Genomic DNA, 26,052 nt, shown 5'->3' with positions numbered 1-26,052 from the left:
TGGAGGGCTGCGAGAGTGTTAGCAGGTGGGCAACAGAGGAGGATGTTGCAAAAGTCGAGGCGGGAGATGATGAGGGCATGCACAAGCAGTTTAGTAGATTGAGGGTTGAGGAAAGGACGGATTCTGGAAATATCTTTGAGCTGGAGGTGAAAGGAGGTGGCGAGAGCTTGGATGTGGGGTTTGAAGGACAGGGCAGAGTCAAGGGTTACTCCGAGGCAGCGGATTGTCAGTACAGGGGAAAGCGTGATGTCATTTATTGTGATCGAAAGATCAGGTGGGAAAGATATGCGAGATGGGGGAAAGATAATGAGTTCAGTTTTGTCCACATTGAGCTTGAGGTAGTGACAGGAGAAGGAGGAGGATATGGCTGCTAGACATGCTGGGATTCTGGACAGCAGAGAGGTGACATCAGGGCCAGAGAGGTAGATCTGGGTGTCATCAGCGTACAGATGGTACTGAAAGCCATGGGATTTTATGAGCTGTCCCAGGCCAAGGGTATAAATTGAGAAGAGTAGGGGTCCTAGGACAGAGTCTTGAGGGACTCCAACAGAGAGGGGGCGGAGTGAGGAGGTAGTGTGGGAGTGGGAGACACTAAATGTGCGGTTAGAAAGGTATGAGGAGATCCAGGATAGGGCAAGGTCTTTGACGCCAAAGGAAGAGAGGATCTGTAGTAGGAGGCAATGGTCAACTGTATCGAAAGCAGAGGACAGGTCAAGAAGGAGTACAGAGAATTGTCTGTTTAGCTTTGGCTGTAAGCAAGTCATTGGTGATTTTGGTAAGGGCAGTTTCGGTGGAATGGTGGGGGCGGAAGCCGGATTGTCGGTTGTCGAAGAGCGAGTTAGATGAAAAGTGGGAGGAAATTTCAGCGTGAACGTGTTGCTCAAGGAGTTTGGAGGCAAATGGGAGCAGCGATATGGGGCGGTAGCTGGACAAGGCGGTTGGGTCGAGGGATGGCTTTTTGAGGATGGGTGTGATTGTGGCATGTTTGAAGGCAGCGGGGAAAGTACCAGAAGATAGTGATAGGTTGAAGAGATGGGTATGGGATGGGATGAGTGTGGGGGTGAGGTTGGGGAGGAGGTGGGGTGGGATGGGGTCGAGTGCACATGTAGTGAGGTGTGATTTGGAGAGGAGACGAGTAAGGTCTCTTTCCGTGATGTTGGGAAGGGAGGTTATGGGAGTAGGGAAATGCTGTGGAAAACAAAGGGGTTGTGGTGGTCGGACAGTAAAGACTTGCCGTGTTTGGTCAATCTTGTTTTTGAAGTGTGTGGCAAACTCTTCAGCAGAGATGACGGAGGTCTTAGGGGGCAGTGGAGGGCAGAGGAGAGAGTTAAGTGTTGAATAGCTGTTTGGGGTTGTAGGATAGGGAGGATATGAGGGTTGTGAAGTAGGCCTGTTTAGCAGAGGTGAGTGCTGATTTGAATGCAATTGTTGCTTTGTTTGAATGCAGTGAAGTCATCTTGAGTATGTGTTTTCTTCCAACGCTGCTCCGCAACCCTGGACGCTTGTCGAAGCTGTTTAGTGAGGTTGTTGTGCCAGGGTTGCCTGTTGACTCGTCGCGCTCTGCCATGCACAAGAGGGGCGACCGAGTCAATAGCTGATACGAGAATGGCATTGTAGAAAGCTGTGGCGCTGTCTGTGTCATGGAGTGAGGATATGGATGTCAGTGGTAGAACAGAGTCAGAGAGTGTGTGAGTGTCTAGATGTGCAAGGTTTCTGCGGGGGTGTGCTAGTTGCCGGACATGGGTGACAGGTGGGGAGGACAGGGATGAGAATGTGAGTAGATGGTGGTTAGATAGGGAGCAGAGTCGGGTGAAGATCAGGTCTAGTGTGTGTCCGTCTGTGTGGGTGGCTGAGGAGGACCACTGAGTGAGTCCAAAGGATGAAGTAAGCGACAAGAGTTTGGATGGTGCTGACTGGCGAGTGTCAGTGGGGATGTTGAAATCGCCCATGATGATTGTGGGAATGTCAGCACAGAGAAAGTAAAGAAGCCAGGTGGAGAATTGGTCAATAAAGGCAGTGATCGGGCCCGCGGGTCGGTATAGGACAGTCACTTGGAGGTTGAAGGGAGAGTAAATGCAGACAGAGTGGACTTTAAAAAAAGGATGGAGAATAAGGGAGGGGGAAGAGGAGTAGGGCTAAAGGTGCAGTTGTTAGAGAGGAGAAGACCCACTTCTCCACCATGTCTGTTTCCAGGGCGATGAGTGTGGGTGAAGTGGAGGCCACCGTAACACAGCGCAGCAGGGGAGGATGTGTCAGTGGGTGTTAGCCATGTCTCTGTGATGCCCAGGAAGGAGAGATGACGAGAGGTAAAGAGGTCGTGGACAAAATGGAGCTTGTTGCAGACAGAGCAGGCATTCCACAGTGCTCCAGAGAGAGGGAGCAGGGGGGTGGGAGGCAGGGGGACAGGTTTTGCGCAAGAGAGGTTGTGGTAGTTTGCAGTTGGTTTGATACGATAGATGGGGGAATTGGTGGAGGGTGCAAGCTGTGGGGGTCCAGGATTGGGAGATATGTCTCCAGCAGTGAGGAGAAGCAGAGAGGGGGAGAAGGAGAGTGTCTGGCTTGTTTTATGTTTTGGGAGGATTGATCTGAGGTTGAGGAGCAAGTCTGTAGATGAGGTTAGAAGGGAAGGAGAGATGATGATTTGGTTAGAGGGTGCTGGGGTATGGGGATAGCGAAGGAGAGTGAGGATTAGTGGGGCAAAAACAGTAAGGGCATATGTAAGCATGATGAAAGTTTAAGGGAGAATGAGAAAGAGAATCTAAGTACAAATAGTAGATAGTTATCCATACCTTCTGGTCACTTCTGGCATATTTCATTTTCAGCCCCTTAAAAAGCCAGACCCGTCTGTGCCAGACTAGGCTTACTTGATTTATGGAGCTCTAGCCAGCACATTAGGTGGGTCAGGTGTGCCGGAGGGGAGGAGTCGCAGGGACACTGCTCACAAAAGCATGGGTGGAGGGGGGGAGTAATTAGGACACAGAGGCTAAATGAATTCAGGAAACAGTGTGTATTGGGATCAAAGGATTGAGATGATGAACATGCGGATTTGACCAAACATACCAAGGACAGATAGAATGAAATTAGCAGGGATCAGTGTTCCCACATGTTGCTTCTTTCAGCATTTTTTCACCCATTGGAAGTAATGGGGGAATGAAAAAATGCTACAAATACGCAGCAAAAACGCACCAAAAACCGCACCTGCGTATTTTGCTGCGTATTTGCAGCGTTTTTGATGGCAAAATAGAATGGGAGTCTTTTTTTTTTTCCACAGAACTTTATGTGCATTACACAAGGACAGTGAAAAAACACTGCAAAAACGCAACAAAAAACGCAGCTAAACCAGCGTTTTTGACGCAGCTAATCTCCTGCCAGAGAAAAGTTATCCGCAGATTTCATGCAGATTTTGGTGCAGAAAACATGCAGAAAAAAACACAACATGTGTGCACATACCCTAACGCCACAGACTACCGTCATGGCCGTCCTGCGACTCTTTGTCCTCAACTTGACTTATTAGTATGCTGAGAAGAATTTTCCTATCATTTATACCACTGATATTTTCTTTTATTTAATTATTTAATTTTGTACTTTAAATTTACACCTAGCTCAGCACAGGAGAAAAGTAAAAGTAATCCATTATTGATATGCTAAGATGACATAAGCAAGTTTAGAGAAATGTGAACCAATGAAGCCATTTTTCCTACGATAGTTTCGTAGGAATGATGATGTAATATCACCAGTTCCCTCCATGTTCATCATGTCATTCAAGTATTCAACAAGTTTGGAAGGGACACGATGTAGTATATATTGTAATCTGTAGAAAAATGCTCATTCTGTTCTTGCCATCATGATCTTAAATGATACAACAGAAGGGTCCGTCACTGATGTTCATTTCTCCATCATCCCAGCAAATATGATCACTCTCATGGCAATTACCGGACATGTAATTCAAGGGTACTCTTAATTAGGAGACTCTTGAGGGGTGCCTTTTGAATAATTCCTCCATGAAAATCTGATTTAGCTCTAATGAACTTTTTTTTTTTATCTTTCAAATATATAATTTAACAGAATTTTAGATTTGTGTATATGTGTGTAATATATATATATATATATATATATATATATATATATATATATATATATTAGTGGTGGCCAAAAGTATTGGCACCCCTGCAATTCTGTCAGATAATACTCAGTTTCTTCCTGAAAATGATTGCAATCACAAATTCTTTGGTATTATTATCTTCATTTAATTTGCTTGCAAGGAAAAAACACAAAAGAGAATGAAGCAAAAATCAAATCATTGATCATTTCACACAAAACTCCAAAAATGGGCCAGACAAAAGTATTGGCACCCTCAGCCTAATACTTGGTTGCACAACCTTTAGCCAAAATAACTGCGAACAACCGCTTCCGGTAACCATCAATGAGTTTCTTACAATGCTCTGCTGGAATTGTAGACCATTCTTCTTTGGCAAACTGCTCCAGGTCCCTGATATTTGAAGGGTGCCTTCTCCAAACTGCCATTTTGAGATCTCTCCACAGGTGTTCTATGGGATTCAGGTCTGGACTCATTGCTGGCCACCTTAGAAGTCTCCAGTGCTTTCTCTAAAACCATTTTATAGTGCTTTTGGAAGTGTGTTTTGGGTCACTGTCCTGCTGGAAGACCCATGACCTCTGAGGGAGACCCAGCTTTCTCACACTGGGCCCTACATTATGCTGCAAAATTTGTTGGTAGTCTTCAGACTTCATAATGCCATGCACACGGTCAAGCAGTCGAGTGCAAGAGGCAGCAAAGCAACCCCAAAACATCAGGGAACCTCCGCCATGTTTGACTGTAGGGACCGTGTTCTTTTCTTTGAATGCCTCTTTTTTTTTTTCCTGTACACTCTATGTTGATGCTTTTTCCCAAAAAGCTCTACTTTTGTCTCATCTGACCAGAGAACATTCTTCCAAAATGTTTTAGGCTTTCTCAGGTAAGTTTTGGCAAACTCCAGCCTGACTTTTTTATGTCTAGGGGTAAGAAGTGGGGTCTTCCTGGGTATCCTACCATACAGTCCCTTTTCATTCAGACGCCGACGGATAGTACGGGTTGACACTGTTGTACCCTCGGACTGCAGGGCAGCTTGAACTTGTTTGGATGTTAGTCGAGGTTCTTTATCCACCATTCGCTCAATCTTGCGTTGAAATCTCTCGTCAATTTTTCTTTTCCGTCCACATCTAGGGAGGTTAGCCACAGTGCCATGGGCTTTAAACTTCTTGATGACACTGCGCACGGAAGACACAGGAACATTCAGGTCTTTGAAGATGGACTTGTAGCCTTGAGATTGCTCATGCTTCCTCACAATTTGGTTTCTCAAGTCCTCAGACAATTCTTTGGTCTTCTTTCTTTTCTCCATGCTCAATGTGGTACACACAAGGACACAGGACAGAGGTTGAGTCAACTTTAATCCATGTTAACTGGCTGCTAGTGTGATTTAGTTATTGCCAACACCTGTTAGGTGCCACAGGTAAGTTACAGGTGCTGTTAATTACACGAATTAGAGAAGCATCACATGATTTTTCAAACAGTGCCAATACTTTTGTCCACCCCCTTTTTTAGGCTTGGTGTGGAATTGTATCCAATTTGGCTTTAGGACAATTCTTTTTGTGCTTTTTCATTGAAGACAAATTAAATGAAGATAATAATACCAAAGAATTTGCGATTGCAATCATTTTCAGGAAGAAACTGAGCATTATCTGACAGAATTGCAGGGGTGCCAATACTTTTGGCCACCACTGTGTGTATATATGTATATATATATGTGTATATATATATGTATATATATATATGTGTATATATATATATATATATATATATATATATATATATATATATATATATATATATATATATATAAAAAATAAAGGGAACACTCAAATAACACATCTTCTGAATGAATGAAATATTCTCATTGAATGTGCTGACAACAAAATCACACAAAAATCATCAATGGAAATCAAATTTATTAACCAATGGAGGCCTGGATTTGGAGTCACCCTCAAAATTAGAGTGGAAAAACACACTACAGGCTGATCCAACTTTGATGTAATGTCCTTAAAACAAGTCAAAATGAGGCTCTGTATTGTGTGTGGCCTCCACGTGCCTGTATAACCTCCCTACAATTTCCGGGCATGCTCCTGATGAGGTTGCGGATGGTCTCCTGTGGGATCTCCTCCCAGACCTGGACTAAAGCATCCGCCAACTCCTGGACAGTCTGTGGTGCAACATGACGTTGGTGGATGGAGCGAGGCATGATGTCCCAGATGTGCTCAATCGGATTCAGGTCTGGGGAACGGGCGGGCCAGTCCATAGCTTCAATGCCTTCATCTTGCAGGAACTGCTGACACACTCTAGCCACATGAGGTCTGGCATTGCCCTGCATTAGGAGGAACCCAGGGCCAACCGCACCAGCATATGGTCTCACAAGGGGTCTGAGGATCTCATCTCGGTACCTAATGGCAGTCAGGCTACCTCTGGCGAGCACATGGAGGGCTGTGTGGTCCTTCAAAGAAATGCCACCCCACACCATTACTGACCCACTGCCAAACCGGTCATGCTGAAGGATGTTGTAGGCAGCAGATCGCTCTCCACGGCATCTCTAGACTCTGTCACGTCTGTCACATGTGCTTAGTGTGAACCTGCTTTCATCTGTGAAGAGCACAGGGCACCAGTTGCGACTTTGCCAATCCTGATGTTCTGTGGCAAATGCCAAGTGTCCTGCACGGTGTTGGGCTGTGAGCTCAAGCCCCATCTGTGGACGTCGGGCCCTCATACCACCCTCATGGAGTCGGTTTCTAACCGTTTGTGCAGACACATGCACATTTGTGGCCTGCTGGAGGTCATTTTGTAGGGCTCTGCAGTGCTCCTCGTGTTCCTCCTTGCACAAAGATGGAGGTAGTGGTCCTGCTGCTGGGTTGTTGCCATCTTACGGCCCCCTCCACATCTCCTGGTGTACTGGCCTGTCTCCTGGTAGTGCCTCAAGCCTCTGGACACTTCTTGCCACAGCTCGCATTGATGAGCCATCCTGGATGAGCTGCACTACCTGAGCAACTTCTGTGGGTTGTAGAGTCCATCTTATGCTACTACGAGTGTGAAAGCACAACCAACATTCAAAAGTGACCAAAACATCAGCCAGAAAGCATTTATACTGAGATGTGGTCTGTGGTCCCCACCTGCAGAACCACTCCTTTAATTGAGGGTGTCTTGATAATTGCCAATAATTTCCATCTATTGTCTATTCCATTTGCACAACAGCATGTGAAATTGATTGTCAATCAGTGTTGCTTCCTAAGTGGACAGTTTGATTTCACACAAGTTTGATTTACTTGGAGTTATATTCTGTTGTTTAAGTGTTCCCTTTATTTTTTTGAGCAGTGTATGTATGTGTATGTGTGTGTGTGTATATATATATATATATATATATATATATATATATATATACATACTGCTCAAAAAAATAAAGGGAACACTGAAATAACACATCCTAGATCTGAATGAATGAAATATTCTCATTGAATACTTTGTTCCGTACAAAGTTTGATGTGCTGACAACAAAATCACACAAAAATAATCAATGGAAATCAAATTTATTAACCAATGGAGGCCTATATATATAATATACAGTACAGACCAAAAGTTTGGAAACACCTTCTCATTTAAAGATTTTTCTGTATTTTCATGACTATGAAAACTGTACATTCACACTGAAAGCATCAAAACTATGAATTAACACATGTGGAATTATATACTTAACAAAAAAGTGTGAAAGAACTGAAAATATGTCTTATATTCTAGGTTCTTCAAAGTAGCCACCTTTTGCTTTGATGACTGCTTTGCACACTCTTGGCATTCTCTTGATGAACTTCAAGAGATAGTAACCGGAAATGGTCTTCCAACAATCTTGAAGGAGTTCCCAGAGATGCTTAGCACTTGTTGGCCCTTTTGCCTTCACTCTGCGGCCCAGCTCACCCCAAACCATCTCGATTGGGTTCAGGTCTGGTGACTGTGGAGGCCAGGTCATCTGGCGTAGCACCCCATCACTCTCCTTCTTGGTCAAATAGCCCTTACACAGCCTGGAGGTGTGTTTGGGGTCATTGTCCTGTTGAAAAATAAATGATGGTCCAACTAAACGCAAACCGGATGGAATAGCATGCTGCTGTAAGATGCTGTGGTAGCCATGCTGGTTCAGTATGCCTTCAATTTTGAATAAATCCCCAACAGTGTCACCAGCAAAGCACCCTCACACCATCACTCATCCTCCTCCATGCTTCACAGTGGGAACCAGGCATGTGCAGTCCATCCGTTCACCTTTTCTGCGTCGCACAAAGACACGGTGGTTGGAACCAAAGATCTCAAATTTGGACTCATCAAACCAAAGCACAGATTTCCACTGGTCTAATGTCCATTCCTTGTATTCTTTAGGCCTGCTGCACAAAGTCTCCTCTTAACAGTTGTTGTAGAGATGTGTCTGCTGCTAGAACTCTGTGTGGCATTGACCTGGTCTCTAATCTGAGCTCCTGTTAACCTGCGATTTCTGAGGCTGGTGACTCGGATAAACTTATCCTCAGAAGCAGAGGTGACTCTTGGTCTTCCTTTCCTGGGGCGGTCCTCATGTGAGCCAGTTTCTTTGTAGCGCTTGATGGTTTTTGCAACTGCACTTGGGGACACTTTCAAAGGGGCTATATAGGTCTCTTTCCCATAACTTTTATGTTCTTCAAGGTTTATTCTCAACTTTTTAAATAGCTATGGTTGCAAAGTACTTGTTAATAAGATGCAACTTAAAAATTTATTGATAAAAATCCTCTCCATTCTCAAGAGCAAAGAGATTTTTAATTTTATAGTTTTCTGTTCGTTGCTTAGGTTACTGGTCACTTCTGCGTTCAGTGGTGGTTGGTTTCCTAGGCAATAAGTGCACTTGCAAGGTCATAACTGTAGAGCTGGTGATCGCTGCTCTGGAGCTGGACAGACTTTAGGATCCAGCTGACTGTCACTACGCTCCTGCAATGCTGCAGAGATAAAGCGGCTTCGGCTAGCAGTATCAGACGGCACACAATTGGGGCCAGTGGCACCAACTATACAGCTGGTCCAAATTGTCAGTTGTTGAGAACACCGCTTTAAGGCAACTTTAAATTTATTTTTGATATCAATATTTTGAGCTACATTACCGTATAGCCGGGGTCAGACTATCATGAAAAATTGCCCAATTTTCATCCAAAAAATTTTTTTGTCCATATTGACATCACAATAAAACGTTCTATTCTTAAACACTTTGTTTTTTAAGAACTTGTAATAATTGTGATCCATTTGAAGAAAATAATGATGAGATTGTGTATTTTCAACAAAGTTTCTTAACAAGTTTATTGTGTCTTCATCAGGACCGAATCTTGGCAAATCTGAACTTAAAAGCACTTTAGCCCACGACCCTATTCAAGTAAAAGGTTTGTGATCAGTTTTACTATAGATTTTTTATTCCTGATGGTCTCTGTTCACACTAGCAGCAGGTTTTTTCCTTTAACAGAGCCATGACTGCTCTGCTGGATACATTTTTAAACCCTTTCTAACAAAGCCTGAGATTTCCATTCGCGGTGAGTCATTCCCAGCAGCCAATCTGAGAAGTCGGAGCAGCAGCCGCAGCCAATGACTGGTCAGGGGGCGTGTCTCAGACCACCGCAGACTTCCTGTAGACACTGTAGCTAAATTGTAGTCACAGGTCACAGCCCTGCCCTTAGGCTGAGTCAGAAATCACCCAGATAGTAAGAATCTAAAACATTACATGGCAAGTAAGCATCACCCGAATTTACTTACCGTACTATTGACTAACATGTAGTTTTGACTTCTTGACTGGACAGTGGCCTTAAAGTTAAATGTCTCATGTGAGATGAGATTCTTTACCTGTTTCCCCGTGATAACACTTCTTGCATCTGACATTCGTAATGCAAAAGTACCAGTGTAAATAATACTATGAGAATAAATAAGCAGCTGCGCAATGACTACACCTATGTTGTTACCGTTTTCATATATTTCTTGTATTTTCATATATTTATTCTGGTACGTGACATTTTTCCTTTTATTACCACATATCATGCAGTCAGATATATAAATGCAGACCTAAACTAATGAATTTAATGTGACAGATTTATACTTTTACCAATACTTGAATGTTTATTGCAGTTAAAGCCGTGCTAAAAAAGAGAGAATATGGAAGCAAATATATGAAGAATAACTTCATCACCGGAGTCCGAGCGATGAATGAATTTTGCCTTAAACCCAGGTACTTATGTGATGAAATGCCCAATGATATGGAACAGTCTGATTGTGTGAGAACGGCGGCACCCAGTAATCTAAGTGATACATCGTTGGATTCAGCTTCTCTTTGCCTACATCAGGCTGCTCTCAGATGAGTGAACAAAAACCTGCTGACAGATTATCTTTAAACCACCATTTTATTAACAGTTTTTCCTTTTCTTTCTGTGCAGTTCCAGTGCCATTACAAAAAAACACCTTCATTGATGCCTCATCCACGGGCTATTGCCGGTTACATTTATAGCACCAACATATACCACATTTCTGCACAGAAATAGTAATTTCTCACAATGGTCCACATGAGAAATCTATTTAGGCCACATTAACTTAGTTCTTTTTTTTTTTTTAATTCCCCCATCAGTGACCTGGAGTCACTACGGAAGATTAGACGAAGGAGTCCACATGATGACACAGAATCGTTTACTGTGTTCCTACGATCGGATGTAGAGACAAAGTAAGTACATAGTGCGGTAAAGTAAGCCGGCGTTTATAAACTTCTTATTACAAACGGCTCTGTGTCTGTCAGTTAGAGAGAGGATGGCACAATCACACAGCACAGTGCTTCAAAAACTACTAAAATAGCAATTAATATCAGTTATCAAAAGATGACCACCCTTTTATTCTTTAAAAGACATGTCTTCCTAGCAGGTAAAAAGTGCAGTGTTGCCTTTACTGACCAGCTTGGAGATTGCCTAGAAAAAAATATATTTACAGGAAAAAGATGATTTCTGTTTTTGGAATTGTTTGGACGTGGCTGTCTGGTTGGCTGAAGACCTGATCATAGGATTCTTCTGAAGCCGGACTTCCTAAAGTTTTACAGTCTATTCCTAGAAAATCTTATAATTTTCAGGCTTGCAGTGACCATCTTTTGGGATCACCACCAGCCAGGAGAAGGCAGAGGACAGAGATACCGTTTCAGGCACAGTTACATGTACCGGTAGAGCACTGTGTCTATGAAAGGGTCCTTGGTGATGCGGCGAGTGGCACAACCTCTATTTGGATTAGTGGACATCATGGAAGACACTTTTAAAGGGAACCTGTCCAATCCCCTAACTGCGGACAGCATGATTTAGGGTTTACATTATTGTAGCTGTGCATGTTATATTCTGTCTCTCCACATGATTTCAGAGAAGACATATGTAGAAAAGCCAGCTGGGGCTATGCCTGTCAGATCAAAGAGTATATGACTTGTCCTCGGTGGCTTCTCCCCGCTGCCTTAACCTGACAGGTCTCTCCCTAAACACACACTGGGGGAAGCTGCAGGGGTTCTGCCTCGAACTGGGGTGGACGCATACTGGAGACCCTGCTGCCTATATCCCATAAGGCATATACATCTCTCGATATTTTGTTGCATATTTATGCTGTTTGTCACTTCTCACCTTTATCCTTAATACTTGGCATTAGTCTTTGACTGACAAACTCCTTATTTTTCCCATACATTTTCTTACATAGTCTGACATTTTTAATTGGGTCCTTTGCACTACATTGCATTTTATTGTCATGGGTGTGTCAGAAGTGACAGACCTTCGCCCTGCAGTTGGTTGCAGGAGATCTCTACTTTTGGCATTGCAGACATCTTAGAGGCTGTCTCTAGGACCCAGTGGCTACCTTCCTCTGGCTAATCAACACCCTGCCTGGGTGTATAAATACCTGCTGTGTTTCAGAGGGAGGTGCTGGTGATATTCATTACTACTTGTGAAGGCTTTAGCAAGAGAAGTACTTCGTCCTCTCTGGAGCTTGAGGACGCGTGTGCGTTTGTCTTGAGTTGTCTAAAGCTAAGCAATCTCCCCCTGTTTGTCTACCATTGTTGTCTATAGGGTTTAGTGGAGATCGACCAGTGCTCATCTCCCTTCCCTAACCTTAGCCATACGCCAGGGAAAGACAGGGCGAGGCACGCGTGCAGAGATTGGTGAAGAGCCAATAAGGGGACGTTAGGGGAGACAGTGTGACGCCAGATCAACCTAGGAAGTCTCCCGTTCCCCCCCTTTCCCTAGAGTCTGGGCTCCCTTTTTCCTTTGTGTTGCACTAAGTCTTTTCCACACCTTGCGTGTCATTTATATGGACTCTTATGATCAGAATGAAAAGTATATTTATAGTGTGATATGATACATGGTACTAGTACATAATTTATACAGTATATTCATTGTTGAATGTTTCCATTTATGTATTTGCACAGTGGCACTTTATATTTTGTATATATCTTTTTATATATGGGTATTCTATTCAGTGAAAAAATCCATTTGTATTATAACTTTATTTAACATAACACCACCCCTGTATGTATATCTTATCATACTTATGACAGGTCCTTTTAGATTTCTTGAGAAATATATATTTTTGTATTTAGATACTACTATTTATATACATGTTTTATGTCCCTACTATGTATGCGTCCCCATTTTTAATAGTTGTTTCATTGTGAGGTGAGATACCTTGATTTAATTGTCCTTCATGTTCTTGCTTTCTCTATATTTCTCTGGTCGCTATCTCAGTCTTTCTCTTTTTTCTTTTCTCCAAGACAAGTAGTTCCCGACTGGTATTTAAAAGTACGTTTTCTCTAAAATGCAGCGACATTTCAGAGTAAAGCTAAACCGGACACAGTGTCTGATTCCTGCTGCCCGTGGTTTGGCCAGCACGAGTCTCATGGAGGTTACCTGTAAGGTTGTGTATTACAAGACATGGCTTTTTTTTGGATGACCATATGTTATACAGTGAGGTCCCATTTCAAGTTCTTCATGCCTACGTCTGTATTTGACATTGTGCAATCAGTGCTGACTGTAGCACACTCATTTTTCACAGAGCTTTGGAAGTTTGGGGGAGTCCTGAAGCCATATTCAGGGAGCGGAAGCTGAGAATAGAAGAGGAGATTGCGTACAAAGAAAGTGAGTTGAAATCTAGATTAACTATATGGTCAACTGGTGTAAGTGCATGAACATTTATGCTCATTTCCATTGTGTAATGTCCCTTTTAGAGGAGATACACTTTTACACACTTACAAAAAAATAAAAAATAATAATAATAATAATCACCATATTGTTAAATTTGTTAGCAGAATTTGCAGTAGTTTTTTCCAGCATATTCCAGAAAATGGATTGATAAATCTTCACAAAATGTGCTACAATGGGCACGTATTTCACCTCTTACATATAAGTTGTTATGTTTGAGATCTGTATTAATATAGGCTTCATGATTTTGGTTGATAATGGAGCTATAAAAATTACTATATAGCAAATTCATGATTGAAAGGATATCTGCAATTACTCTTGGCCCCAATAGACATTAATGGGGTTTGTCAGTTGTTGGAAAACCCACAGCGAGCCCCTAAAAAATACTGTGAACAGGTTGTTTTAGCTTCTGGGCATCTGGAAAATTTTTACTGAATTCATGTTTCTTCTTTTTGGATTATTTAGATTTATTTAGAAATCAGAAATTATTAAAAGAATACAAGGAATTTCTAGGAAATACGAAGGTATGAATATTTTATTTTCTTAATTCTTTCATCTGATTCATCAGCTCGGCATGGATGGTATAGGGCAATTTTTTTTACGTCACATTGAAATTCCTTGAAGGCATGCTTTTTTGGCAGCATGGTAATAATAAGTGATACCTCTTATGGAATTTTTATTGAGTGCAATACACAGTCATGAATCAAATTTACCAAGGAGGTTGTGAAAACTGCTATTAATGGTGAAAAAGACAAATGATGGAAGCCTGCGCTAGAAATCAAAATATCAATATTTTTAAATTTTTTTTACATTTTTTTTTTGTGAAAAGGTTTCATATGCTGCAGATTCCAAACTGCAAATCAGCGGCAAGTTACAGTACAATACATGTGGATGGGGAAAATGAGCTGCAGGTTTTCAAGTCTGGATCCTTTCCCACAAACCTGGTGCCTGCAGATAGATCTACTATTTCAGCACGTTTGGTTCCCCTTTAGTATAATGCCTGATTCCTGGGCTACACTGGGATTTTCTCTAGTTCTTTTGATTGATTTTACCGTGTTTCCCCGAAAAATTATAATCACTTACCAGTAATTTGATTTATCAGAACCTACGACAGCACACTTTCTTATTGAACTGCAACTAGGGCTTATTTTTGGAGGTAGGGCTTATATTTTAAGCATACTCCAAAAATCCTGAATAATCATGCTAGGGCTTATTTTCGGGGTAAGTCTCATTTTCCCATCTCCCCACGACCGCACCATATGAGAGAGAGGATCCATCCCCAAGGACAGGAAACCTACAGATTTAAAAGGCTTTCTCTTCCTACTTCAGTGGTTTACAGAGCAAAGGAGGACCTCCATTTAATTAGTTAGGTAGAGAATGTGTGTGTGTGTAATATATATTATATACGCATGCATGCATACATTGCGAAAGGTAGAAATAAAACCCAAAATCAAATTACTGGTAAGTAATTATTTTTCCCATCCCCACGACAGCACCATACGGGAGGGTTGACAAAGAAAACCGTAGGGCGCGACCGCCGCTTGAAGAACCTTTCTCCCAAAGGAAAGATCAGAAGCACCCAAACCCAACCGATAGTGCTTAAAAAATGTGGATGGTGAAGACAAAGTTGCTGCTGTACATATTTGTTCAAGGGAGGCATTAGCCCTTTCTGCCCACGAGGTAGATATCGCTCTTGTAGAGTGGGATTTCAAATTATCAGGAGCGGAGTGTCTACGTGAAAAATAGGCTAGAGAAATTGCCAATCTAACCTTTAGACGCCACCTGGCCTTTGTTTGGACCCTGAAAATGAACAGAGAAAAGTAGTTTTCCGCCAATCAGATGTGTTTTAAGTGCACTTTCTGATGTCTAGGGAATGGAATCTAGCCTCCTCCTAGTTTCTGGGGTTATCACAAAAAGAAGACAGTATGATCTCTTGAGACCTATGAAAGGCTAAGGACACCTTTGGGAGAAAAATAGAGTCTGGTCTAACGGTAGGCTGACTGACAGAGATTGTAATTCCCCTATCCTAGCTGAAGTGAGGGCCACCAGTAAGATAGGTCAGAATTGTTAAGTGGACACCTAGACGGCAGATGCTCTCTCTTGTATGGGAAAATAAGACTTACCCTGAAAATAAGCCCTAGTATGATTTTTCAGTTTTTTTGGAATATGCTTAAAATATAAGCCCTGCTCCAAAAATAAACCCTAGTTGTGGTTCAATTTAGAAAGTGTAGTTAGAAAGAATACAGCCGGCGACCCCAAAAGAATCGTAATCCTCAGACCCCAAACAATTAGAGTTGGCAAGTGGGTAATGGTGGATGAGTGATCACACCAAGATCTGCCTCACTGTCAGGTCCCTCACCATTCCAGCTGCATTGCACAGATTGAGTACCAGTATCACTCCGCTCCCGAGAGTACTTTCTGCTTCCGGTCACAAGGGGGAGCCAAACGCTGTCGGGGAGACCTGTCAGTGAGGCAGATTTGTGCTTGAGAGCCCATCAACTTGCCAACTCTCCAGTAATTTGTTTGGGGTCTGGTGAGTGCAATTTTTTTGAGGATAAACAAATATTAGCAACCAGTCCAAGTACATGGAGAATAATAATTGTAATTTAAACCATAGTAAATACGGTATGTACCCGCCACAATAGGACTGCTATATATGGTTCTGCACCATGAGAACAGCACATCAGATAAGAAAATGTGCACCTGAACCAGTAATAGGATTTACACAAAATGTATTAACAAAATGTAGATAAAATGTTAATTGAAATATAAATATATCAATTAACCAGTGGATGGCACCACACCTAATTGCATACAAGTTCATGTATTGCTTCAGCCCAATTAGTATCGCTACAAATAAGTTGCAGTGTGGCCCAGGCATCAATCTAACCACATGCTCCTAGATATTACAACCAGGATCAGTTATCCCCTTGCAGGAGAGGGAGAGCTAACAGCGAGGCTTCAGGAGAATGAAGAAACCAGGCGGCACTACCTTCCTGTGCAGTATGCATGTAACCATAGTCAGGTTTTCTTAAAATCTTATCTGTATTTGGTTACAATACCCAGGGAAAAAGCACTTTTTGCTCCCAGCTCTGTGAATTTAAAAGTGAATTTTACTTCCAGAAAACCAATAACTGTGATTTATGGCTTCATTATTACACAATATCTCAGGTCATTACCCTAAACTTCTATTACTAAAGAAATAGCAATACATTAGACATTTCATTTGTGGCTCTAATAGCCTCCATTACTGATAATACCAACTCTTTTAAGAGGATCTGGAGCACGTCAGGACAATGCTGTGTAAAACTAGTACTCAAAGTCACGGAGTATAGAGGTGACAGGGGATGGTGAACACCCTAAGAGCTTGGAGTACTTTGACACCTTACCTTTCTTCACATACTGTGTAATTAGCTTTTACTCTGGTAGATAATAGGGCACACTGAGGTAATGCTTCTACCAAATCTTCTCCGGCATTTAGTCCAAGGTGTATGTCCGCATGATAAATCGGAAATCCAAAGTGATTTGGGCTCAGTAGGGCGCTCAAACCACTGTTGGTGCTGCTTGAAGATTTCTGGACTGTGTATACTTTACTTTTCTGACCCTTATCATTAACACATTAGCAACTGGAAGCAGACTATGTCAGTGTCGCTGACGTGCCACAATAGCGGCAGCAATAGGATGAAGGCTTTGACACTTATGGTGCTAATCTGTAATCTCTAATTTTTTGGGTTAATTTCCTTACTAAATGTAAAATTAATCAACTTTTGAAATGGTCTTTATTGAAACAGTAATCATCTTTTTAATTGTTATTTCATAAATCAATAGCACTCTCTTTGTAATATCTTTCTCCACCACGACTGATCATTCTCAAAATCCTCAATTCTGGGGTAAAATCTGTATTCAGTGAAGATTGACTTTTACATTATTAAAATAGGGGATGAAAGTAACTAATGATGAGATTAAATATAGATGGGAGGGAGAAGGAGCTTGAGGCAGTTTCTTCCTTCCCCACCCTCCTCCCATTTACTTGGGATCTTAAGAGTTACACGTGTCATCTCCTACTACCATAATGTACAAATCTGTTTTCACTGAATACAAATTTTACCCGTGAATTGAGAATAGTGAAAATGATCAGTCTAGGAAGAGAAAAAAGCAGATTTCTCTTATCATGTGCACTATTGATTTATGAAATAAAATTATAATGACGGTTACTCTTTAAGGGACTCTTGTCAGTACAGAATGACAGTTCAAACCAAGTACAGGTGCTCGGTGCACCCCTCATGTAGCCAAACTTTAAATGCACCTTCCCACCTACTTGTTTTGCATTCATCTCCGTCCTCCTCTAACTCTATAAATTAAAATAGAAGTGTGTGTGTGTGGGGGGGGGGTGTTTGAAGTATTCAGCGGGGCCAAGGGTGCACAGTGTGTCTATAATTGGTTGGAACAGTCATTCTGTGCTGACACGACGAACTTCCCACAATTGTGCTACACAGTCTGTGTCACCCCTTCACATAACTGACTGTGCTGCTGCTTCTGACCTAGTTCCAAAAGCACACTGCTCCAGGCTCTGTTGACGCTGCTGTTTTAATCTCTTCTCGTAGTATTAGACCAGTTTTAGACAAGCATATTACAGGTGTGGGATGTCCGCTGGTCTAAAGAACCAAACTGAAGACTTTTACAGGGATTTCTGTAACTTCAGTTCCCATGATTCATGGTCAGGCTGCAACTTGTATCTGTAGCATGGGCATACAAATGCATCCATAATATGTTTGTCTGATCTGGCCTTAGAGATGAAAGCAGAGACAGGGTGGAGATTGTACATGGCAAATTAGAGTTTGGAAATGAGGGAAAGCCACAAAATGTTCAGGGAGTGTAGATCAGGGAGTGGTTAAGGGGGAAAGCACAGTGAGAAGGAAATCTGCTTTGTATCGATGTATGGAGATACAGTCCTGCTCGTCGTTATTGGCACCCATGAAGTTTAAGTACATAATGTGGAATATCTCCTGAGAAAATGAATCAAGTGAAAGTTTCTTTGTATACAACACTCGTGTTACATAAAAAAGAGCAAATGGTGAACAATAATTTAAAACAAAAAATAATGGAAGGAAAAAAATAGAAAAACCTAAAGCTTGCGGTGTCACTGGTATTGGCACCCTTTACATTAATTTAGTATGGAAACACATTTTGACTCGACTGTGCTAAATCACAAAAGAGATTCACCTATGATTGTCGGTCCCCTTGTAACATGAATTAGCCAATGAATGATGACTTCACTGTTTGAAAAAGCCACATGGTAGGCCTTGTTCCTTTGTCACAATGGTGAAGACAAAGGAGCTGTCTGAGGACATCAGAACTGCTATTAGCAAACACGAGTCTTCCAAAGGGTATAAGGTCAATCTCCAAAGACCTTGGTATCCCAATTTCAACAATGTGCAATGTTGCTAAGAAGTTTTCCAAACATGGAACCATCAAGACCCTCCCTGGATGTGGGGGAAAAAGGAAAATTGACAGGAGATGTCTTCAAAGGTTGGTGCGAATGGTGGAAAAAAACACAATGTCAAGCAGCCAAAGACCTGAAGGCCAACCTGGAACAGTCTGGCGTCATGGTTTCACTAAGTACCATACACTGCACACTAAACCAAGCAGAGCTTTATGGGTGGAGGCCAAGGGAGTAACCATTGCTGAAGAAAAGACATAAAAAGGAGCGACTGATATTTGCCAAAGAGTACCTTGACTAACCACAATCCTTTTGGGAAAATGTTCTGTGGACAGATGACACAAAAATAGAGCTTATTGGCAATGCAAAGCAACAGTTGTTTTTTTTTTTTACAGACAGCGCAATGAAGCTTATAAGGAAAAGAACACCTTACCAACAGTTAAGCATTATGGAGGATCCATAATACTGTGGGATTACTTTGCTGCGTCTGGTACTGGAGGCCTTGACCGTATCACAGGAATAATGAAATCAGAGAATTATCAAGAGATTTTAGAGCAAAATATCCTACACGGTGTAAGAAAACTTGGCTTGAGTCAAAGATCATGGGTCCTCTAGCAAGACAGTGACCCAAAGCACACATCCAAAAGTACACAGGAATGATTGAAACAGAAAAAAATTAGTGTTTTTTAAAATGGCCAGCAATGAGTCCTGGCCAATCCCATTGAAAATCTTTGGGGTGAGCTGAAATCTGCCATTGGGGAAAAAGAACCCTGCAAACATTCAAGAGCTTGAACAAACTGTGAAGGAAGAGTGGGAGAAAATTCCAGCTAAGAAGTGCAAGAAGCTTATAGATGGCTACAAGAAAAGTTGGAAGGCTGTCAGCAATGCCAAAGGGTGTGCAACCAAGTATTAATTAGTCGTGCCTTTATTGCTGTTTGTTCTGTTTCTTCTTTGAAATTGCAACATGGAAGTTGAAAAACAATGTTTTATTGTTGTATTACTTTACCACTAATTACAAAATCTGAGGATATACAGTTGAAACCAGAAGTTCACATACACTATATAAAAGACATATGCATGTTATTCTCAATATATGAAATCAGAATAAACCTTTCCAGTTTTAGGTCAATTAGGATTACCATAATTTTTAATATTTGCATATTTGCCAAATGCCAGAATAAGAGATATAGATAGGTTTTTTTTTTTTTTTGTTTGTTTTTTATTACTTACTGCAAAGTCAAAAGTTTACATACACTATACATACATTACTATACCTTTAAACAATTCTGGACTGCCCATATAATTGTCATGTGTTTGGAAGCTTTTGATAGGTTTTTTGGCAACATCTGAGTTAATTAGAGACACACCTGTGGATGTATTTTAATGCACACCTGAAACACTGCTTCTTTGTGTAGCATCATGGCAAAGTCTAAAGAAATCAGCCAAGATATCAGGAAGAGAATTGTGGACTTGCATAAGTCTGGCTAATCCTTGGGTACAATTATAAGATACGTGAAGGTGCCTCATTCATCTGTACAAACAATTATACGCAAGTACAAACATAATGGGAATGTCTAGCAATCATACCGCTTAAGAAGGAGACAGGTTCTGTGTCCCAGAGATGAATGGGTGTAGCGTCGGCGTCCCTGCCCTCTGCTAGGCAGGGACGCTGTTCCCCTCACCTCTCCGCTCCGAGCCCGGCGTCCTCCTCCCGCTCTGCTGGCAGCGCGCGCTCCTTCCCGGCCACGGTGCTTAGGGCGCGCGCGCTCCCCCCCTCTTAAAGGGGCCGCGCGCGCCGTCCTAAGGAGTCCCCGGCCAATGGCCGGAGGACTTCACCATATATAAGGCACCTCCTCCAAAATGGAGGTGCCCGAGCAATGTTGTTGCACTGTTCACTACTCTGCTTCAGCCCTCAGGTCCCGTTTCCAGTTACCTGCCAGTTACCTGCCAGTTACCTGCCAGTTTGCTGTCTGATTCCTGCCTGTTATCCGCTTACCTGCTTGCTAGCCTGAGGTCCGACGGTCTGCCTTCCGACATCTTTCAGTCTGTCTATGGACCAGCTTGCCCGCTCACCTGGGAGCGCTCACCTGCTACCTGTCTGCTAGCCTACCTGGAGGCTCCGCCGTCACGTGCTGTGACCACCTGCCAGTCCAGAGACTCTTGCCCGCTCACCTGGGAGCGCTCATCTGCTACCTGCCTGTTAGCCTACCTGGAGGCTCTGCCGTCACGTGCTGTGACCACCTGCCAGTCCAGAGACTCTTGCCTGCTCTCCTGGGAGCGCTCATCTGCTACCTGCCTGTTAGCCTACCTGGAGGCTCCGCCGTCACATGCTGTGACCACCTGCTTATCCAGAGACTCTCGCCTGCTCACCTGGGAGCACACATCTGCCATCTGCCTGCTAGCCTACCTGGAGGCTCAGCCGTCACAGGTCGTACCTACCCTTTACCCAGAGACTGTCCCGGTCACTTGCCGTGACCTCCTGCCCGTTCACCCAGAGACTGCCCCGGTCACTTGCTGTGACTTCCTGCCCGTTTACCCAGAGACTGTCCCGGTCACCTGCTGTGACTACCTGCCTGTCTTCCCTGGTCGCCACCCGCTTCCTTACAAGGACCGCCCCCTTGTATAAGTTGCTCAGAGGTTCCGCCTCCCAGACCCGTTACAGTTTGCTCGGGCCATGGAACCCGGTGGCGCCCAAGCTCCCTCGCTCTCGGACCTTTGTCATGAACTGTCCCGTCAGAGGTCCCAACAGGAGTCCATCCGGAGTCACCTGCGGAATGTCAATTCTCGCCTGGACACTCTGACTGCTCCACCAGCAACCACCGCTAGTGTCTTGACTCGCAACCCGGCAGCTCCGCTGCCCACCAATACCATGGTATCCTGCTCCGGACCCCGGCTTTCTGCACCTCCTCGCTTCGGAGGCGACTCTGCTCTGGCTCGGGGCTTCATAAACCAGTGCACCCTGCACTTTGAACTCCTGTCCCACCAGTTTAACTCCGACCGGGCCAAAGTAGCCTTCATCATGTCCCATCTCACGGGGGAGGCACTGGCTTGGCTAAATCCTCTATGGGAGAGAGGAGACCCCCTGGTGTCTGACTTGCCTGCCTTTCTCACGGCTTTCCGGAAAGTCTTCGACGAACCCGGACGGAAGACCTCATCCACATCGTCTCTGCTACGCCTCCGTCAGGGAAGTCTCACCGTGGGCCAATATGCCATACGGTTCCGTACCCTTGCCTCGGAGCTGGCCTGGGATAACGACGCTCTGGTATCTGTCTTCTGGGAGGGTCTGTCCGGCCGTATTAAAGATGAACTCGCCGGTCGGGACATTCCTACCACTCTCGATGACTTAATAACTCTTGCCACCCGGATTGACCTACGGTTCCAGGAGCGTGCCAAAGAGGTCACCCGTGAGAGGAGGTTTCCACGTCTAGCTCCTACCTTCCAGAAACCCGTCACTCCCTCCGTTTCTCCTCAGGTACACTCTCCTGAGCCTATGCAGGTCGACCAGACCAAGATGGTCAAAACCCGTCAGGACTTACGCCGTGCCGAGGGGAGCTGCTTCTACTGTGGCAGCAAGGAGCACCGGATCCGTACCTGCCCGGAGAGGTCGGGAAACGCCTGTGTCTAGGTTCGCTCAGAGAGGTCGACCTAGACAAGAATAAATCCTCTCCATCTCTGCTGCTGTCAGTCTCAATTATCTGCGGGGAGAACCGTTTTTTCGAACTAGCCCAACTTGACTCTGGAGCAGCCGGGAATCTTATTTCACAGTCCCTGGTAGAAAAACACCGCATTCCCACCAAACCTCTGGCTGTACCCCTATCTGTCGCTGCCGTGGATGGGGGCCTCTTACCACGTCCCATCCAACTCATCACCGAATCCATTATTCTGCAGGTGGGAATGCTGCATTCTGAGAGCATCTCTTTTCATGTTCTACCTGGACTTCCGATTCCTTATTGGTCGTTTGCTGATGTCTTTAATAAAAAGGAGGCAGAGACATTACCCCCTCATAGACCATGCGACTGTCCTATCGACCTGTTACCCGGTACTACGCCTCCCTGTGGGCGTATTTACCCATTGTCCGCTGCTGAGACCCGGTCGATGTCCGAATATATTGAGGAGAATCTGGCCCGGGGATTCATCCGGAAATCTACCTCCCCGGCGGGAGCAGGCTTCTTTTTCGTTAAAAAGGACGGCTCTCTCCGTCCCTGTATAGACTATAGAGGCGTTAACCAGATCACGGTGAAGAATAAGTACCCCCTTCCGCTCATTCCGGAGTTATTTGATCGTCTGAGGGGGGCTAGAATCTTCACCAAACTGGACCTCCGTGGGGCGTACAACCTGGTCCGTATCCGTCAGGGGGATGAATGGAAGACTGCATTCAACACCCGGGACGGCCACTATGAATATCTGGTAATGCCCTTTGGTCTCTGTAATGCTCCTGCCGTCTTTCAAGAGTTGGTCAATGACATCTTCCGGGACCTTCTCTACTCCTGCGTAGTGGTGTACCTGGACGACATCTTGGTCTTCTCTCCGGATCTCCAGACTCACCGGAGGGATGTTCGTCAGGTCCTGCTCAGGCTCAGGCAGAATCACCTCTTCGCTAAATATGAGAAGTGCCTCTTTGAGCAGACCTCGCTTCCGTTTTTGGGCTACATTATTTCTCAGACCGGCCTCCGAATGGATCCAGAGAAACTGTCTGCCATCGAGAAATGGCCTCGACCGGAGGGGTTGAAGGCTATTCAGCGGTTCCTGGGCTTCGCCAACTACTACCGCCTCTTCATACCGCACTTCTCTTCCCGGACTGCCCCAATTTCCGCGCTCACCCGTAAGGGCACTAATCCCAGAGAGTGGCCGCCCGAAGCAGAGGAGGCCTTTCTTTCCTTAAAACAGGCCTTCTCTTCCGCCCCGGTGCTGCATCGCCCGGACGGCAACAAGCAGTTCTTCCTGTAAGTTGACGCCTCCTCCTCTGGAGCCGGAGCGGTACTTACCCAAAAATCGTCTTCCGGGAGAATGGTAACTTGTGGCTTCTTCTCCAAACTCTTCTCCTCTTCTGAGCGCAACTATTCCATAGGAGACCGAGAGTTATTGGCCATCAAGCTGGCATTGGAAGAGTGACGTTACCTACTCGAGGGGGCTCTTCACTCGGTAATAATTTACACTGACCACAAGAACTTGGCTTACCTCCAGCATGCCCAGAGACTTAACCCGCGCCAAGCCCGGTGGTCCTTGTTTTTTGCTCGCTTTGATTTTGTTCTTCATTTTCGCCCGGCTGACAAAAACATCAAAGCAGACGCCTTGTCCCGATCCTTTCTGGTGTCCGATCTCGAGGAAGAACCTAAACATATCATCGATCCCGCCAGAGTAATGCAGGTGGCTCCTGTGAGTCTAAATCGTCTCCCTCCCGGTAAGACGTTCGTTTCAGTACCTGATCGGGAAAAGATCCTACACTGGGGCCATTCGTCTAAACTAGCTGGCCACGCCGGTCAGAAAAAGACCCTCCAGCTTATTACCCGGCACTACTGGTGGCCTACCCTGCACAAGGACGTAATAGACTTTTGTTTCTGCCTGTGTGTCCTGCGCCCGCAACAAAGTCCCGAGACACCTGCCAGCCGGTCGCCTCCTTCCGCTTCCTGTGCCTGCTGCCCCCTGGCAGCATATTGATATGGACTTCATAACTGATCTCCCCGTCTCTGCCGGTTGTACGGTCATTTGGGTGGTCGCTGACCGCTTTTCCAAGATGGCTCACTTTATTCCCCTGCCAGGCCTCCCGTCTGCACCCGAGCTGGCTAAAGACTTTATCCGCCACATCTTCCGTCTTCATGGCCTGCCCCTCCACATCGTGTCGGATCGTGGGGTACAGTTCACCTCACGTTTCTGGAGAGCCACTTGTAAATTGCTGGACGTCACCCTGGACTTCTCCTCCGCTTACCACCCACAGTCTAATGGTCAAGTGGAGCTGATCAATCAGATCCTGACCAGTTACCTCCGGCACTTCGTTAATGCCCACCATTCTGACTGGGTGGATCTCCTGCCATGGGCCGAATTCTCTTACAACAATCACGAGAGCGAATCTTCCTCCAAATCCCCGTTTTTTGTAGTCTTCGGTCAGCATCCTCGGATCCCATTTCCCGTCTCCACCTCGGTGGATAATCCGGCTGCGGAATCTCTTGTTAACAAATTTTCCTCCATGTGGGAGAGTACCCAGTCCGCACTCCTTCAGTCGTCCGAGCGTATGAAAAGACATGCTGAAAAAAAACGTCTGGATCCTCCTCAATTCCGTCCAGGGGATAAGGTCTGGCTCTCGTCCAAGTATGTCTGGCTCAAGATTCCTTCCTATAAGTTAGGGCCTCGGTTCATCGGTCCTCTGGAGGTCATCAGTCAGATCAACCCGGTGGCCTATAAATTGAAACTCCCGGCCAACTTGCGGATCCCTAACTCCTTCCATGTATCTCTCCTCAAACCCGTGGTACTTAACTCTTTTTCCAAGTCTACAGGTACGCCTTCTGCTCCGGTTTCCGCTGAAAACGAGTTTGAGGTAGAGAACATTCTGGCCACAAAAAGGGTAAGAGGAAAGACCTTTTTTCTAGTAGATTGGAAGGGGTTTGGTCCTGAAGAGAGAACGTGGGAGCCCCGGGAGAACATCCATGCCCCTCTCATCCTTGCTAAATTTCTGTCTGGCCTAAAAAAGGGGGGGGGCCTAAAGGGGGGGGTACTGTAGCGTCGGCGTCCCTGCCCTCTGCTAGGCAGGGACGCTGTTCCCCTCACCTCTCCGCTCCGAGCCCGGCGTCCTCCTCCCGCTCTGCTGGCAGCGCGCGCTCCTTCCCGGCCACGGTGCTTAGGGCGCGTGCGCGCGCTCCCCCCCTCTTAAAGGGGCCGCGCACGCCGTCCTAAGGAGTCCCCGGCCAATGGCAGGAGGACTTCACCATATATAAGGCACCTCCTCCAAAATGGAGGTGCCCGAGCAATGTTGTTGCACTGTTCACTACTCTGCTTCAGCCCTCAGGTCCCGTTTCCAGTTACCTGCCAGTTACCTGCCAGTTACCTGCCAGTTACCTGCCAGTTACCTGCCAGTTACCTGCCAGTTACCTGCCAGTTTCCTGCTTACCTGCTTGCTAGCCTGAGGTCCGACGGTCTGCCTTCCGACATCTTTCAGTCTGTCTATGGACCAGCTTGCCCGCTCACCTGGGAGCGCTCACCTGCTACCTGTCTGCTAGCCTACCTGGAGGCTCCGCCGTCACGTGCTGTGACCACCTGCCAGTCCAGAGACTCTTGCCCGCTCACCTGGGAGCGCTCATCTGCTACCTGCCTGTTAGCCTACCTGGAGGCTC

General features: G+C 44.8%; 1 protein-coding gene across 1 annotated transcript in view; it reads left to right on the top strand.

Annotated features, from left to right (window-relative positions):
• SLC30A9 (solute carrier family 30 member 9) overlaps window positions 1-26,052 on the top strand; it is a 105,744-nt gene that overhangs the window by 28,260 nt on the left and 51,432 nt on the right. The window contains exons 3-7 of the mRNA XM_073645603.1: window positions 9,415-9,477; window positions 10,211-10,310; window positions 10,704-10,796; window positions 13,142-13,224; window positions 13,753-13,811. Of these exons, the coding sequence (XP_073501704.1) occupies window positions 9,415-9,477; window positions 10,211-10,310; window positions 10,704-10,796; window positions 13,142-13,224; window positions 13,753-13,811 (398 nt within the window). The remainder of the gene's footprint in view (window positions 1-9,414; window positions 9,478-10,210; window positions 10,311-10,703; window positions 10,797-13,141; window positions 13,225-13,752; window positions 13,812-26,052) is intronic.

The sequence above is a fragment of the Phyllobates terribilis genome, unplaced genomic scaffold (genome assembly GCF_046119375.1).
Source record: "Phyllobates terribilis strain yellow unplaced genomic scaffold, ASM4611937v1 Scaffold_1__5_contigs__length_1240528914, whole genome shotgun sequence".
Taxonomy (NCBI): Eukaryota; Metazoa; Chordata; class Amphibia; order Anura; family Dendrobatidae; genus Phyllobates; species Phyllobates terribilis.
This window is presented reverse-complemented; position numbering and strand designations above follow the sequence as displayed.